This window comes from Hyperolius riggenbachi, chromosome 3 (genome assembly GCF_040937935.1).
Source record: "Hyperolius riggenbachi isolate aHypRig1 chromosome 3, aHypRig1.pri, whole genome shotgun sequence".
Lineage (NCBI taxonomy): Eukaryota > Metazoa > Chordata > Amphibia > Anura > Hyperoliidae > Hyperolius > Hyperolius riggenbachi.
Window position 1 is genome coordinate 385,493,502 of NC_090648.1, and position 13,048 is coordinate 385,506,549.

The 13,048-nt window shown below is 44.5% G+C and overlaps 1 protein-coding gene across 4 annotated transcripts in view; it reads right to left on the bottom strand.

The window, feature by feature from the left end:
• The window catches only part of PTPRO (protein tyrosine phosphatase receptor type O), a 203,120-nt gene that overhangs the window by 1,071 nt on the left and 189,001 nt on the right, over window positions 1–13,048 (bottom strand). For all 4 annotated transcript variants that reach the window (XM_068277393.1, XM_068277392.1, XM_068277391.1 and 1 more), the window contains one exon: window positions 7,428–7,547. In XM_068277393.1, the coding sequence (XP_068133494.1) occupies window positions 7,443–7,547 (105 nt within the window). In that variant the 3' untranslated portion in view covers window positions 7,428–7,442. The remainder of the gene's footprint in view (window positions 1–7,427; window positions 7,548–13,048) is intronic.

Below are 13,048 nucleotides of genomic sequence, written 5' to 3' on the forward strand. Positions count from 1 at the left end.
CCGCAGGCTGCTTTCTCTGCCGTCTCTGTGACAACAGAGCGCTGTGCGCCGGTCAGGAGCCACTTTCATTGGCTCCTGACCCTGTCACTCAATGTAAGCCAATGGGAATGGCTTACAGTAATGACAGGGCCAGGAGCCAATGAAAACGGCTCCTGCCCGGCTCACAGTGCTCTGCCGTCATAGAGACGGCAGGGCGAGCAAATTGCGGCGGGGAGAAAGCGGCGGGAATGGCGGGGACGCGCGGTGAATGGGACGTAGAGCTTACGTCCAGTCAGAACCGCAGTGCCCGCTGCCCGAGGTAGATTTGTACTGCGTCGGTACAGAAGAAGTTAAAGACAGGCTGTTAATTACCTGAGTCTGAAAATAACTACAAAGGAGGTAACTTAAGGAATGCAGAGATAAGATAACTCTCTCACTGTGTGGTTACAAGTTATCTCTTGCCTTATTATCTCCACCATGATCTTAGTGAATTGAGGCCAATGTAGTAGTGAGATATAGACATCATTTCAGCATTACTCTGTATAGCTAATCTGAGACCTTAATTAACCAAGAAATTATACAGCGCTCAGGTGCCTACCCTTTATCTAATCAATATGATTTAGGTATATTGTATACAATCAATATGATTTTCCAACTATGACACACATATAATCCTTATATAATAAGCATACATCAATTCGGTGAGTCTACACAATGGGTTTGTAAAATATAGTCCCTGTATGCCACACACAGTTCTATGGGTGCGCTTCTGGAAAAAAAGCTTGAGTTGGTCCTTTCTTGTAAATACTGTCTCTATACCAGACCAGCGCTCCAACCATGAATCCTCTTTGTATAGATTGTAGCCACCACCAATGTATAGAGACAGTAATCTGAGACCTTTTTTTGTGTAGATACAGTAGTATAATGCTAGGTACACACCATACAATTTTCTGGCAGATTTATCTGCCAGATTGATTATTTCCAACATATCCGATCTGAATTTCAATCGCTTTTTCCATTTTTTTTAATAGTTTTTTAATCATTTTTGCAATCATTTTTCTGATTGATTTCTCAAAGAAGTGAATGGAAAACGATCAAAACAACGCTTAAAAAAAACAATAAAATCGATTGAAATTCAGATCGGACATGTTGGAAATAATCAATCTACACAAAGTAAGGTCTCAGATAAAGACATAATTCCAGCAATACTCTGTATATCTAATCTAACTACTACATTGACAGTAAAGTTCTGTTCAGCCTCAGGTCCTAGCAAGTGGACAAGTCACAGCCATTTTTTTACAACTTGTCAATAAAATACCTTTTAAATGATGAGCTAGCAAGAAAATGCTCAAAATATTTTTACTTACTTTTTGGTATTTTTTTCAATTGCGAAGTTCTGAAAAGTTATTTTAAAGGAGAACTGTAGTGAGAGGTATATGGAGGCTGCCATATTGATTTCCTTTTAAGCAATACCAGTTACATGGTAGCCCTGCTTAGCTATCTGCCTGCAGAATCACACCAGAAACAAGCATGCAGCTAATCTTGTCAGATCTGACAAAAATGTCAGAAACACCTGATATGCTGCAAGCTTGTTCCAGATCCAGGGCTAAAAGTATTAGAGGCAGGGGATCAGCAGGATAGCCAGGCAACTGGTATTGCTTAAAAGGAAATCGGCATGGCAGCCTCCATATACCTCTCACTACAGTTCTCCTTTAAAACAGATTAAAAATGATCCTCTAGGAGATATAGTTAATTGCTTACGGTATTGCAGCGTTAAATCAACAGCTGACCTGAGAACTGAGGCTTAAAGGGATACTGTAGGGGGGGCGGGGGAAAATGAGTTGAACTTACCTGGGGCTTCTAATGGTCCCCCGCAGACATCCTGCGCCCGCTCAGCCACTCCCCAATGCTCTGGCCCCGCCTCCGGTTCACTTCTGGAATTTCAGACTTTAAAGTCTGAAAACCACTGTGCCTGCGTTGCCGTGTCCTCGCTCCCGCTGATGTCACCAGGAGTGTATAGTACAAGCCTAGTATGGTCTGTGCCTGCACAGTACGCTCCTGTGACATCAGCGGGAGCGAGGACACAGCAACTCAGGCGCAGTGGTTTTCAGACTTTAAAGCAGGTATGTCAAACTGGTCCTACGAGGGCCGAGATCCTCACACATTTTTGATACAGCTCAAATGAATTAATGGGTCTGAATCAGTAAAGGTGTGGTCCATCAGGTAGAACACATTCCTCTCTTTCTCAGTCCATCCTAAACACAGGCATGGATGTGGCCCTCCAGGCCTGGAGTTCGACACCTGTGCTTTAAAGTCTGAAATTCCAGAAGTGAACCGGAGGCAGGGCTGGAGCATCGGTGGGTGGTTGCGCGGGCGCAGGATGTCTGTGGGGGACCATTAGAAGCCCTGGGTAAGTTCAACTCATTTTACCCCGACCCCTACAGTATTTCTTTAACAGAGTCCCAATGTTGACAGCATAATGTGTCAATCCAGCACAATACTGAACCCTGTATGAAATCTGAGGCAGAATAAAACCCTTATTTTACCATTAAAGTGAAGTAGGTCATTCTAGCACTAGCCTGTAAAATATTAAAGCTGGTATGAAATCAAATGTCAACCACAGCAAAAAGAAATGCAATTCCAGTACTCTTCTCACTCTATATCCAGCCTCAACTCATCTCTGTCATTGCAGTGGTGGTACTGGGCAGGGGCGTTCCTAGGATCCTAAAAGATCCAGGGCACTTTTGAGCACTGCAGCCAAAAGATGGGTGTGGCCATGCACCAGAATGTGGGTGTAGTCATGGGTGGAGCCCAATTTACATGACGTAACAGCAGTCTAAGTAGGCCTGCACACCAAAATGTTGGATGAAGCCCCTCTCTCCATTAATACAAAACAAAAATGCAGCATATCACATAGTGTCACTTAAACATAACTAGGCAGAGTTACCTGGCTTCTGTGCTGGCTGGTCTGGCTTTCTGCTGGATAAGCTGGTGGCCTACTGCCAGTAACCCCCCCCCCCCCCATAGCACCCAGCATACCCATCATTGCAGTGTGCTGTGGTGCCATGCTGGGGGCTATGGTGCCTCTATGGGCCATGCTGGACGCTGTAATGCTATGTTGGGTGCTGTAGTGCCATGCTGGGTGCTGTGGTGTCCCTGTGAGGCATGCTGGGTACTGTGTGCTGCCATGCTTGGTGCTGTGGTGCCTCTACTCTGCCAGGGGGACATCAGGGGCACCACAGAATAGATCCGGGGCATGTGCCACTGATATTTGGGGCTAGCAACGCCCCTGGTACTGGATCCAACCTCATATTTCATACAGGCTTCTTGACACTATAATTATGGTACTCTAGTGTAATGACATCTTTGGCTGTTATGACACTAGATCATTGTCCAGTTCGACACAGAATAGTGTGGAAGGACTTATCAGGCTGTTGCTTTGACATTGTGAAATTGATACCTGAGTTGAGGCTAGATTTAGATACTGTCATTATAACATGAGACTGTGTTCCAACACTCTCTATCTAGACTCAACTTACATTCTGGTTATAAAGACCCAGTATCACAATAAACAGCAGGATACTGTATATCATTCATGCACTGACTTGTGAACCTGAAATCTGAGGCTGTAAAGAGACCTGGGACCATATGCAATTCACTAATTCACCTGAGTTTTCTCCTTGGTGAAATTTTCACAGCTTGCGAATAAAATGCATTTTAAATCACCGGTAAGCAAAAAAATACTCGAAATAATTTTAGCAGTTGTTTTTCAATTTCTTTTTGGTACTTTTTCAATTCCAAAATGCTGAAAAGTTATTTTAAATACAAGATTTAAAATGATCTATTAGGAAAAAACTCAAGAGAAATGGTGAATTGCATATGATATGAGCCCTGCTGTCAGTATACACTCTGTAATGTTATTGCAGCATTACCCTCAGCTGGTGAAGTTGGTACAAGACCCAAGGCCACTGGCCTAGATTTACAAAGGTTCTCCTAGGCTTAAAAGATACCCGGGCCAATGTATTTTGTATAAACTATGCTTCCCCTGCAGCTGCCTGCTCCCTCCGTTTGTAAAAATGAGACTGCCTTGGGTATCCTATAAGAGCATAAAGGTGGCCATACACTGGTCGATTTGCCATCAGATTGACCAGCAGATAGATCCCTCTCTGATCGGATTTGATCAGAGAGGGATTGTATGGCTGCCTTTACTGCAAACAGATTGTGAATCGATTTCAGCATGAAATCAATTCACCATCTGTGGAGCTGCTGCCGCTGCCCCCCCCCCCCCCCGCCCCTACCAGCTATACATTACCTGATCCAGCCGGCGCGAGTTCCCCGGTCTCCGCTGTTAGTGCTGCTCAAATCCGGAACCGGGAAAAACACGGATAGTTGCTATCCGGATATCTCCCAGTAAACCTGTGTGGGCTGGGCGGGGTTCAATCTTACCTGTCTGACGTCCGTCCCTCGACGCCTCCCATGATGCGCTCCACGCGCGTCACGTGATTACAAACACTTCCTCCTTCAACCCGGAAGGAGGAAGTGTTTGTACTGACGTGACCGCCGCGTGGAACGCATCGTGGGAGGTGCCGAAGGACGGACCGAAGAAGACGTCAGACAGGTAAGATTGACCCCCCTGCCCAGCCCGCACAGGTTTACTGGGAGATATCCGGATAGAACTATCCGGATGTCTCCCGGTTCCGGATTTGAGCAGCACTGTCCGCTGTCTCGTCTCCAGTCTGGGCTCCTCCAGCTTCACTTTACTTCCTGCCGGGGGAAGTTTAAACTGGAGAGGGCGCTCTACTCTTTAAACTTCCTGCCGGGACAGGAAGAAGTGAAGCCTGCCGGACTCGGAGCCCAGCGCTGAGAAGGAGCAGCAGTGACCAGGGGACTCGCGCCGGCGGAACAGGTAATGTTTTGCTGCTGTATTGCGTCGGTCATCGTGCATTCGAACGCTGCTATCGATGCACTCCCGACCCGTCGACGATCGTGCGAAATCTTCCGCATGGACAGGAACGACGGGAACAATTGATTTCAGACAGATATCGATCGTTCGGTCAGCGTTTGCGCGACGATTTCACAGCTGATTCGATCACAGTGATCGAATCGGCTGTGTATCGGCGGGAAAATTGGTAAGTGTATGGGCCCCTTTTGTGACTCTGCAGATCTGGCCTGATCTCCTGATAGGTGGCAGAAACATGCAACACTCTTCCTACCAAAGATAAAAAAAAAAAAAACATCAGCAGGATGTTCTCCAGCTCAAGTGAACTGTAGTAAATTAAAGGGAACCTAAACTGAGAAGGATATGGATTTTTCCTTTTAACATAATACCAGTTGCCTGACTCTCCTGCTGATCCGGTGTTGCCAATACTTTCAGCCACAGCCCCTCAACAAGCATGCAGATAAGGTGCTCTGACTGAAGTCAGCAGGGCCGGGCCGAGGCATAGGCTGGAGAGGCTCCAGCCTCAGGGCGCAGTGTAGGAGGGGGCGCAGAATTCATTCAGCTGTCAATCCTAATTGTGTTTGAAGCAGAAAGAAATAAGAAAAGAGGATACATGGCAGTGACTGCAAGCCATATAACTAGATATTAAGGTGTTGGGGAGGTTGTGGGCCCTGTAGCGCCTCTTAGTCTAATAGCAATCAGTGTGTGATGGCTGGGGTGGCAGGGATGGAGGGGCGCACTTTGGTGTCTCAGCCTTGGGTGCTGGAGGACCTTGTCCTGGCTCTGGAAGTCAGACTGGATTAGCTGCATGCTTGTTTCAGGTGTGTGATTCAGCCCTACTTCAGCCAAAGGGATCAGGACTGCCAGGCAACTGGTATTGATTAAAAGGAAACATCCATATCCCTCTCAGTTTAGGTCCCCTTTAAACCCAATGACATTGTAATATAGATGTAGATGTCATGAGAAAACATTGACCTGACCTGAGATCTAAGTACATGGGAATTTCTGGACCTCCATTGACTGATGGTACAGTTTATAAAGCTATGAATTTATTACATTACAGTTTCATTGTATATCCAAATTGCTAATGTAACCTCACATTTGTAAATGCATTTTTAACTACTGGTCCCATGGCCTCTCCCACCCCTTCCCTCTATTGAGAGGTTACCTCTCTGTGGCCTGCATTACATCAACCTCTGTCTCATGTTAATAACAATCTGCTTAGCTTCAGTGCTGGCCGCAAACCGTTCATATTTCAGCAGCAGAGGGAGGAGCTGAAGAATGAGAGCTGCCCACTAGCTGGGAACACCAACTTTTCTCTCTAGCTTCCAATTTTCTGGTGGGAACTCTGCCTCGCACAACTGTCTTTTACAAATGGATTTTTCTGGAATGGCTGCATCAAATATACACACTGATGTGTGCAGTAGTGGGCGTGAGACCCCGAGAACCTATCTTCACAGGTAGTAAGGGATCTGTATACCAAGTTTGGTTGAAATTGGTCAAGGTGTTTTTAAGTGATGAACACACACATGCACACATTTTTATATATGTAGATTAATTGTATGTGCAGTACGGATAATAAATAGAACATTAGTGGCATAGAAAAGAGAGACTTGATATTGTTTTCCAGTACAAGAAGAGTTAAAAACATGAGTTATCAATGCAAAAGAGCTTCTCTGAGCTATTTGACTAACTTGGTCAAACTCCGTCCTGTTTTCTCAAAAGCTTAAACACTGGGAGCACAAATTTTGCAACATGGAAATTTACGTTTTTACCATGAATTGCAGTATGAGAATCTCAACACAATCACCCCCAAAATGCTGCATGCAGCAAGTTTGCGTTTTCTGCAAATCTCAAATGCTGCAGTGAGAATAATCCAATAGACATAGGAATACATTAGTCACAGCGCTTTGCTGATCGCTGGCGATCAGCAAATTGCTGTAAAGCTCCCAAGTATGAACGGGCGCTCAGAGACAGCTTGACATAAGGTTTTTCTGCAGGGAGGTTCAAAGGGTTATTAGCTCTCCTCTGTATTACAGCTTAAAAGGCAGCGTGCAACTGTGACAGTATGATGCAATGTTATAAAGATATAATTGAAAATAAAAATATGAAACTCTTTTCTTTGCTAATGTTCTATGAATTACCCATACCATATATACAATTTATTTTCTTAAGTTTATTTTCGCTTTATATTAGCTTTAAGGCACAGAACAAACAGTAAGGTTTTATAGTGCCTCAGTAATATTACAGGGATGTCTGTTATGCCACGTTTGATATGACAGTTGCAATTATGGCACTGGAGGACAGCTGTGTTATCTTGCAATACAAAAAAAAACCCCTTTCTGTATTGTTAAATATGATATTCGTCTAATGCGGCATTTGTATTTTTTTCCCCTTTTTTGCATGACATCACACTTCACCACTAAATGTTTTGTAAAAAGAACTGCAATAAGAGTAGTGGCACAATTAACTCCGCTTTACAAATAAGTACTCAATCATTAACACTCACAAGATAAAGTCTCCTCTATGACTTGCTGACATTCTCATAAATGACATCACTGATCCGGAACTGCTGCCTTTTCTTCTTCCATATTAAGTGAACACACTGATGGATAAAAATAAATTGTTCCTAGAAAAGTAAGAAAAGACAATGAATTGGGTAGCTGTGCAGACAAGATTTATTCCCATCATCTTTCCTTAAAGTGTAACCAGCTGTTACTTCTGGAAGTCAGAGATACTTGCGAAGAGGTAAGTTATGCAGTGGTGCAGCAATAGTGGATGCAGAGCTTGTGACTCATTCCTTTTCTACTGATCAGATATGGAGTATTCATTCCTCTCCTACAAACTGTGTATGGATGAATCATTTTCCCCACAGGTTGTGCATGAGTAACTCTTTCCTCCCTACATGACTTGTATATGCAGAGGCGCCTCTAGAGACCAGCTGATAAGCTAATTGCCTAGAGCGGCAGATTTATCTAGGGGCGCTTTGAGGGAAAAAAAAGTTGATTTTTCCTGTCCTTAGAGACTGAAAACTAAGGGAATGGAGAGAAAAAGCTCTAATGAAAGCCTCTGCTGCTCAGCCTCAAATAAGAAATCTACAAACCCTTTGTCTACAACACTTTGTATGGCATTCCCTAATATTAGTGTTATCGGAATCTAGAGTGTGTCTGTGTGACTCCTGTCCCGCCTGCCCCTCCTTATGACTTGAAAAAAAAGGGAGGATGAGGAGGATGGTGTCTTTCTGTGCATTCCAGAACGGACTGGCCAGGAGGAAGGAGGGAGATTTTCCCCCAGGCTGCTGGTACAGTGTATAAGGCAATGTGAAGCACTAGGCTGGTTGAGGGAAATAAAATAATAAGTACAATTTGACGGCAAGCTGGCAAAGGTGCGCCCAGTTAAAAATGGCGCCAGCCAAATAATGGCGCCTGGTTGCGTACGATATTTTTTTAAAAACGATATTTATCGTTTTTACGAAAAACAATATTTTTCATTTTGAGAGTTTAAAGTTCCTTTACTGGATGTGTGTGTGTGTGTGTGTGTGTGTGTGTGTGTGTGTGTGTGTGTGTGTGTGTGTGTGTGTGTGTGTATATATACATGTGTGTGTGTGTGTGTGTGTGTGTGTGTGTGTGTGTGTGTATACACACACACACATATATACATATATACATATATACATATATACATACATATACACATATATACATATATACATACATATATACATATACATATACATATACATATACATATACATACATACATACATACACACACACACACACACACACACACACACACATCTATATATACACACACGCGTTTAAGCTCACCAACTGCGCCAAAGTGTCACCGATCTGGTGAGATCTCATCCCTTGGCTTATATTATTTTCCCCTGTGAGCGTGCATAACCACACCCATCTCTAGCACAGTTAAGCATATAAATGAGCGGTGCTCATAGTTCAGTTAGTAGCTAGTAGAAGGTGAGGTGTTTTTAATTTCATTTCTCCCATTTAGCTGACCCCTGGGCTTTTGGCATGGTTCCCACTAGAACGCTGATAAAAACTAGTATGTTTGCCTGGTTAGAGTAGGACTCACCAGATCGGGGACACTTTGGCGCAGTTGGTGAGCTTAAACGCGTTAAAGCGTAACCAAGAGCCCCTGTCACTATTTTCCTGTTGTGTGCTGCAGCACCCTCTGTATTTATATATTTCTTATGGAGATTGGGGTTCTCCAGTGCTGCATGCATGCTTTGCATAGTATTGCATAAAATTCGGTTTGTGCTGCTCATCCCTTGGCTTATATATATATATATATATATATATATATATATATATATATATATACATACACACACACACACACACACACACACACACACACACACACACACACACACACACACACACACACACACACACACACACACACACACACACACACACACACACACACACACACACACACACACACACAGCAAAACCCATATTCAACACATTTCAAAACGATATTTATCGTTTTATGACTTACATTTCAAAACGATATTTATAGTTTTATGGAAGTCCTAAAACGATAAATATCGTTTTAGTGCGGCGACATTTTTTAACTCATAAAACGATAAATATTGTTTTATAATGCAAATTAATGCGGCGCCATTTTTACACTGTAGGCTCTGGCGCCATTTTTAACTGATCCCGGTAAAGGTACACAGCATGATGTAGAAGAGAGGCTTGCCTCCTACAGTGTCCATAGAAAAAAAACTCTGTCTGCTCTCTCACCATTGTAAAGACTGCATGTGGTCAGCTAGATAAGGTATTACACAGGTTGAAAAGATTTAGACAGTCCCTAGACTCCATGTGGCTGTTGCAGCCTTGTGTGAGAGACTGGCAGGGCAGGAGTCACATTACAAGCAAGTCGCCTCTGTGTTATGTGGCTGCAATACAGATACGCTCTCTGCTTCATCTCAGGTTATTCTCAGTCTCTCTCCACTCCTCCTCTCTACCTCATTCACTTTCATTTCCCCCCTTCCCCTAGTGCTGGTTGTCTTCTTGTCTTAAAGGAAAGCTAAATAAAAATGCTTTTCCTCCTCTCTCTGGATAGTGTAATTGTTAAGGGCTCTGCCTCTGGCACAGGCAACCTGGGTTCCAATCTCTGCTTTTTCCTACTCAGTAAGCCAGCACATATTCAGTAGGAGACCTTTGGCAATACTCCCTAACACTGCTACTGCCTACTGAGCGAGTCAGCACTTTGTCTGCCAGGAAAAAAGTAATTATAAATGTTCCTTGTTACTCTCTACTTTGCCCCACCCAATCTTACCCTTACAATTGAATCACCCAATCTTGTTATTAGTAACCCTAGCCTATAGCTTTCAATACATGCATTCATTTTTACAGACAGATTCTTTCAAAATGATAGAATCTGGCAATTATCAACCACCACATCGATTAGAATTTCAATCAATCCATGGCAAAAATGTATCAAAAGTACAATCAAACAGTACATTTTTACAATTGGACACAGTGGTATAGTGGCGGTAGATAGGCGGCTCGTAGTATTGCACTGAACCACTACCATACTACAATTATTTTCTGGTGAAATGCTGCCGCATTGTGAATATTTTCGGGGTGGGGGGGTGATGGGCGCCACAGGTTTCCTCGCCTGGAGTGACAAAATGGCCAGAGGCACCCCTGTGTATATGGGATGCATTCCATCCTCTCTATAAGCCAAGCATGGAAAAAAAATCCCTCCCCTACAGTCATGTATGGTAAAAATGTTAGGCACTGAATGGGTGGATGCAGGCTCTTATATGTTTGGAGCAGGAATATGTGTCTCCTGAGGAAATGGAGGGGGTTGTTTAGGTGTTGGTGGGATGTCTGGAGAGTCCACAACTCTGCAAGTCATATATGGATTTACTATTTTGCTGAATATGCTTGGAAAAGTAACAACTTTTTCATGTGTGGAGGAGTCAACTCTCAGCATGCCGTGTATGTAGGAGTCAGCCCACAGCTCTCCTGTGATTCAGGATTACATGTGATCTCTTAGGAGGCTTTGGGGGCTGGAGTCAAGGAAAAAAATTAAATGCTAACATTTGTATTTACTGCTCTGCCTGGATCCCTATATGGTCTTAATTTAATTCTGGTTCATTAGCATGGGTTTACTAAGACAGTTCTTGTCTCACCAACATGCTCAGCCTTTATGAAGTGGTGAATGCAAATTTAGATCTTGAGAAAGCAATAGATGTAGTATACTTTCACTGGCGCACGGAAGGGGTTGTTCCGGGTGTCTGGAACCACCCCCTTGCACCTAGACCGGAAGTGCCTCCGGAATCTGAGCAGCGGCAGCCACTGAATGTAATAGTGCAGCTGCCGCTTGCTCATGTGTGTGCGCAGTAGGGGGGCCCGGGGCCCGCTAGCCGTGTGGGGGGGGGAGCGCTGTCACCCTCCCTATTGAGGGACCCCCCAGCCAGATATGCTGCTTCTTCCCCGCAGTCTCCCGGAGGCAGATCAGGGCTACGGCAAGATGGCTGCCGAAGCCCTGCTCTGGAGACTGTGTCTCCAGTACAGGGCTTCGGGAGCCATCTTGCCGTAGCCTTGCACTCTGCCTGTCAGCGCGGGAGATGTGCTGCAGGAGGATCATCGGGGAGCTGGTGCCAGATGCCAGGAGAGGAGAAGACTTCTGTCAGGTAAGTGATTTGTTTTTTTTCACAGGTGCATTTTTTTTCTAGTTTCTGCTGCCCACATTACGATTTTCAGGTGTCTGCTGCCCACATTACGATTTTCAGGTGTCTGCTGCCCACATTACGATTTTCAGGTGTCTGCTGCCCACATTACGATTTTCTGGTCACTGCTGCCCACATTGCGATTTTCAGGTGTCTGCTGCCCATATTACGATTTTCTGGTCACTGCTGCCCACATTGCGATTTTCAGGTGTCTGCTGCCCACATTACGATTTTCTGGTCTCTGCTGCCCACATTGCGATTTTCAGGTGTCTGCTGCCCACATTACGATTTTCAGGTGTCTGCTGCCCACATTACGATTTTCTGGTCACTGCTGCCCACATTGCGATTTTTAGTTGTCTGCTGCCCACATTATGATTTTCAGGTGTCTGCTGCCCACATTGCGATTTTCATGTGACTGCTGCCCACATTACGATTTTCTGGTCACTGCTGCCCACATTGCGATTTTCAGGTGTCTGCTGCCCACATTACGATTTTCATGTGACTGCTGCCCACATTACGATTTTCTGGTCACTGCTGCCCACATTACGATTTTCTGGTCACTGCTGCCCACATTGCGATTTTCAGGTGTCTGCTGCCCACATTACTATTTTCAGGTGACTGCTGCCCACATTACGATTTTCAGGTGTCTGCTGCCCACATTGCGATTTTCAGGTGTCTGCTGCCCACATTACGATTTTCTGGTCACTGCTGCCCACATTGCGATTTTCTGATGACTGCTGCCCACATTGCGATTTTCAGGTGTCTGCTGCCCACATTGCGATTTTCAGGTGTCTGCTGCCCACATTACGATTTTCTGGTCACTGCTGCCCACACATTGCGATTTTCTGGTGCCTGCTGCCCACATTGTGATTTTCTGGTGACTGCTGCCCACTTTACGATTATTTTCTGATGACTGCTGGCTGCTGCCCACATTACGATTATTTTCTGATGGCTGCTGCCCACATTACGATTATATATATACACTGGCTGTATGCAGGGGGAACTGGCTATATACACTGGCTATATGCAGGGGGATCTGGCTATATACACTGGCTATATGCAGGGGGAGGCATCTGGCTGCATACAGTGGGTATATGGGTATATACAGGGGGGGGGGGGGATCTCTGGCTATATATACAGGGGATCTGACTATATACACTGGCCATATATACAAGGGGGATCTGGCGAAATACAAGGGGGAATGTACTGAACGGGGAGTTATCTGGCTATATACTATAAATGGGGATCATATGGTTACTTATCCTAACTGGGGGGGGCCTCATCTGGCTACCTGTGTGATAAATGGGGGTCATCTGGTCACCTATACTAAAGAGGGGTGGGGTAATTTCATTATCCATAATAAAGGGGGGTTATCTGGCTACTTAATCACTGCCACATTATATATATTTTGGCGA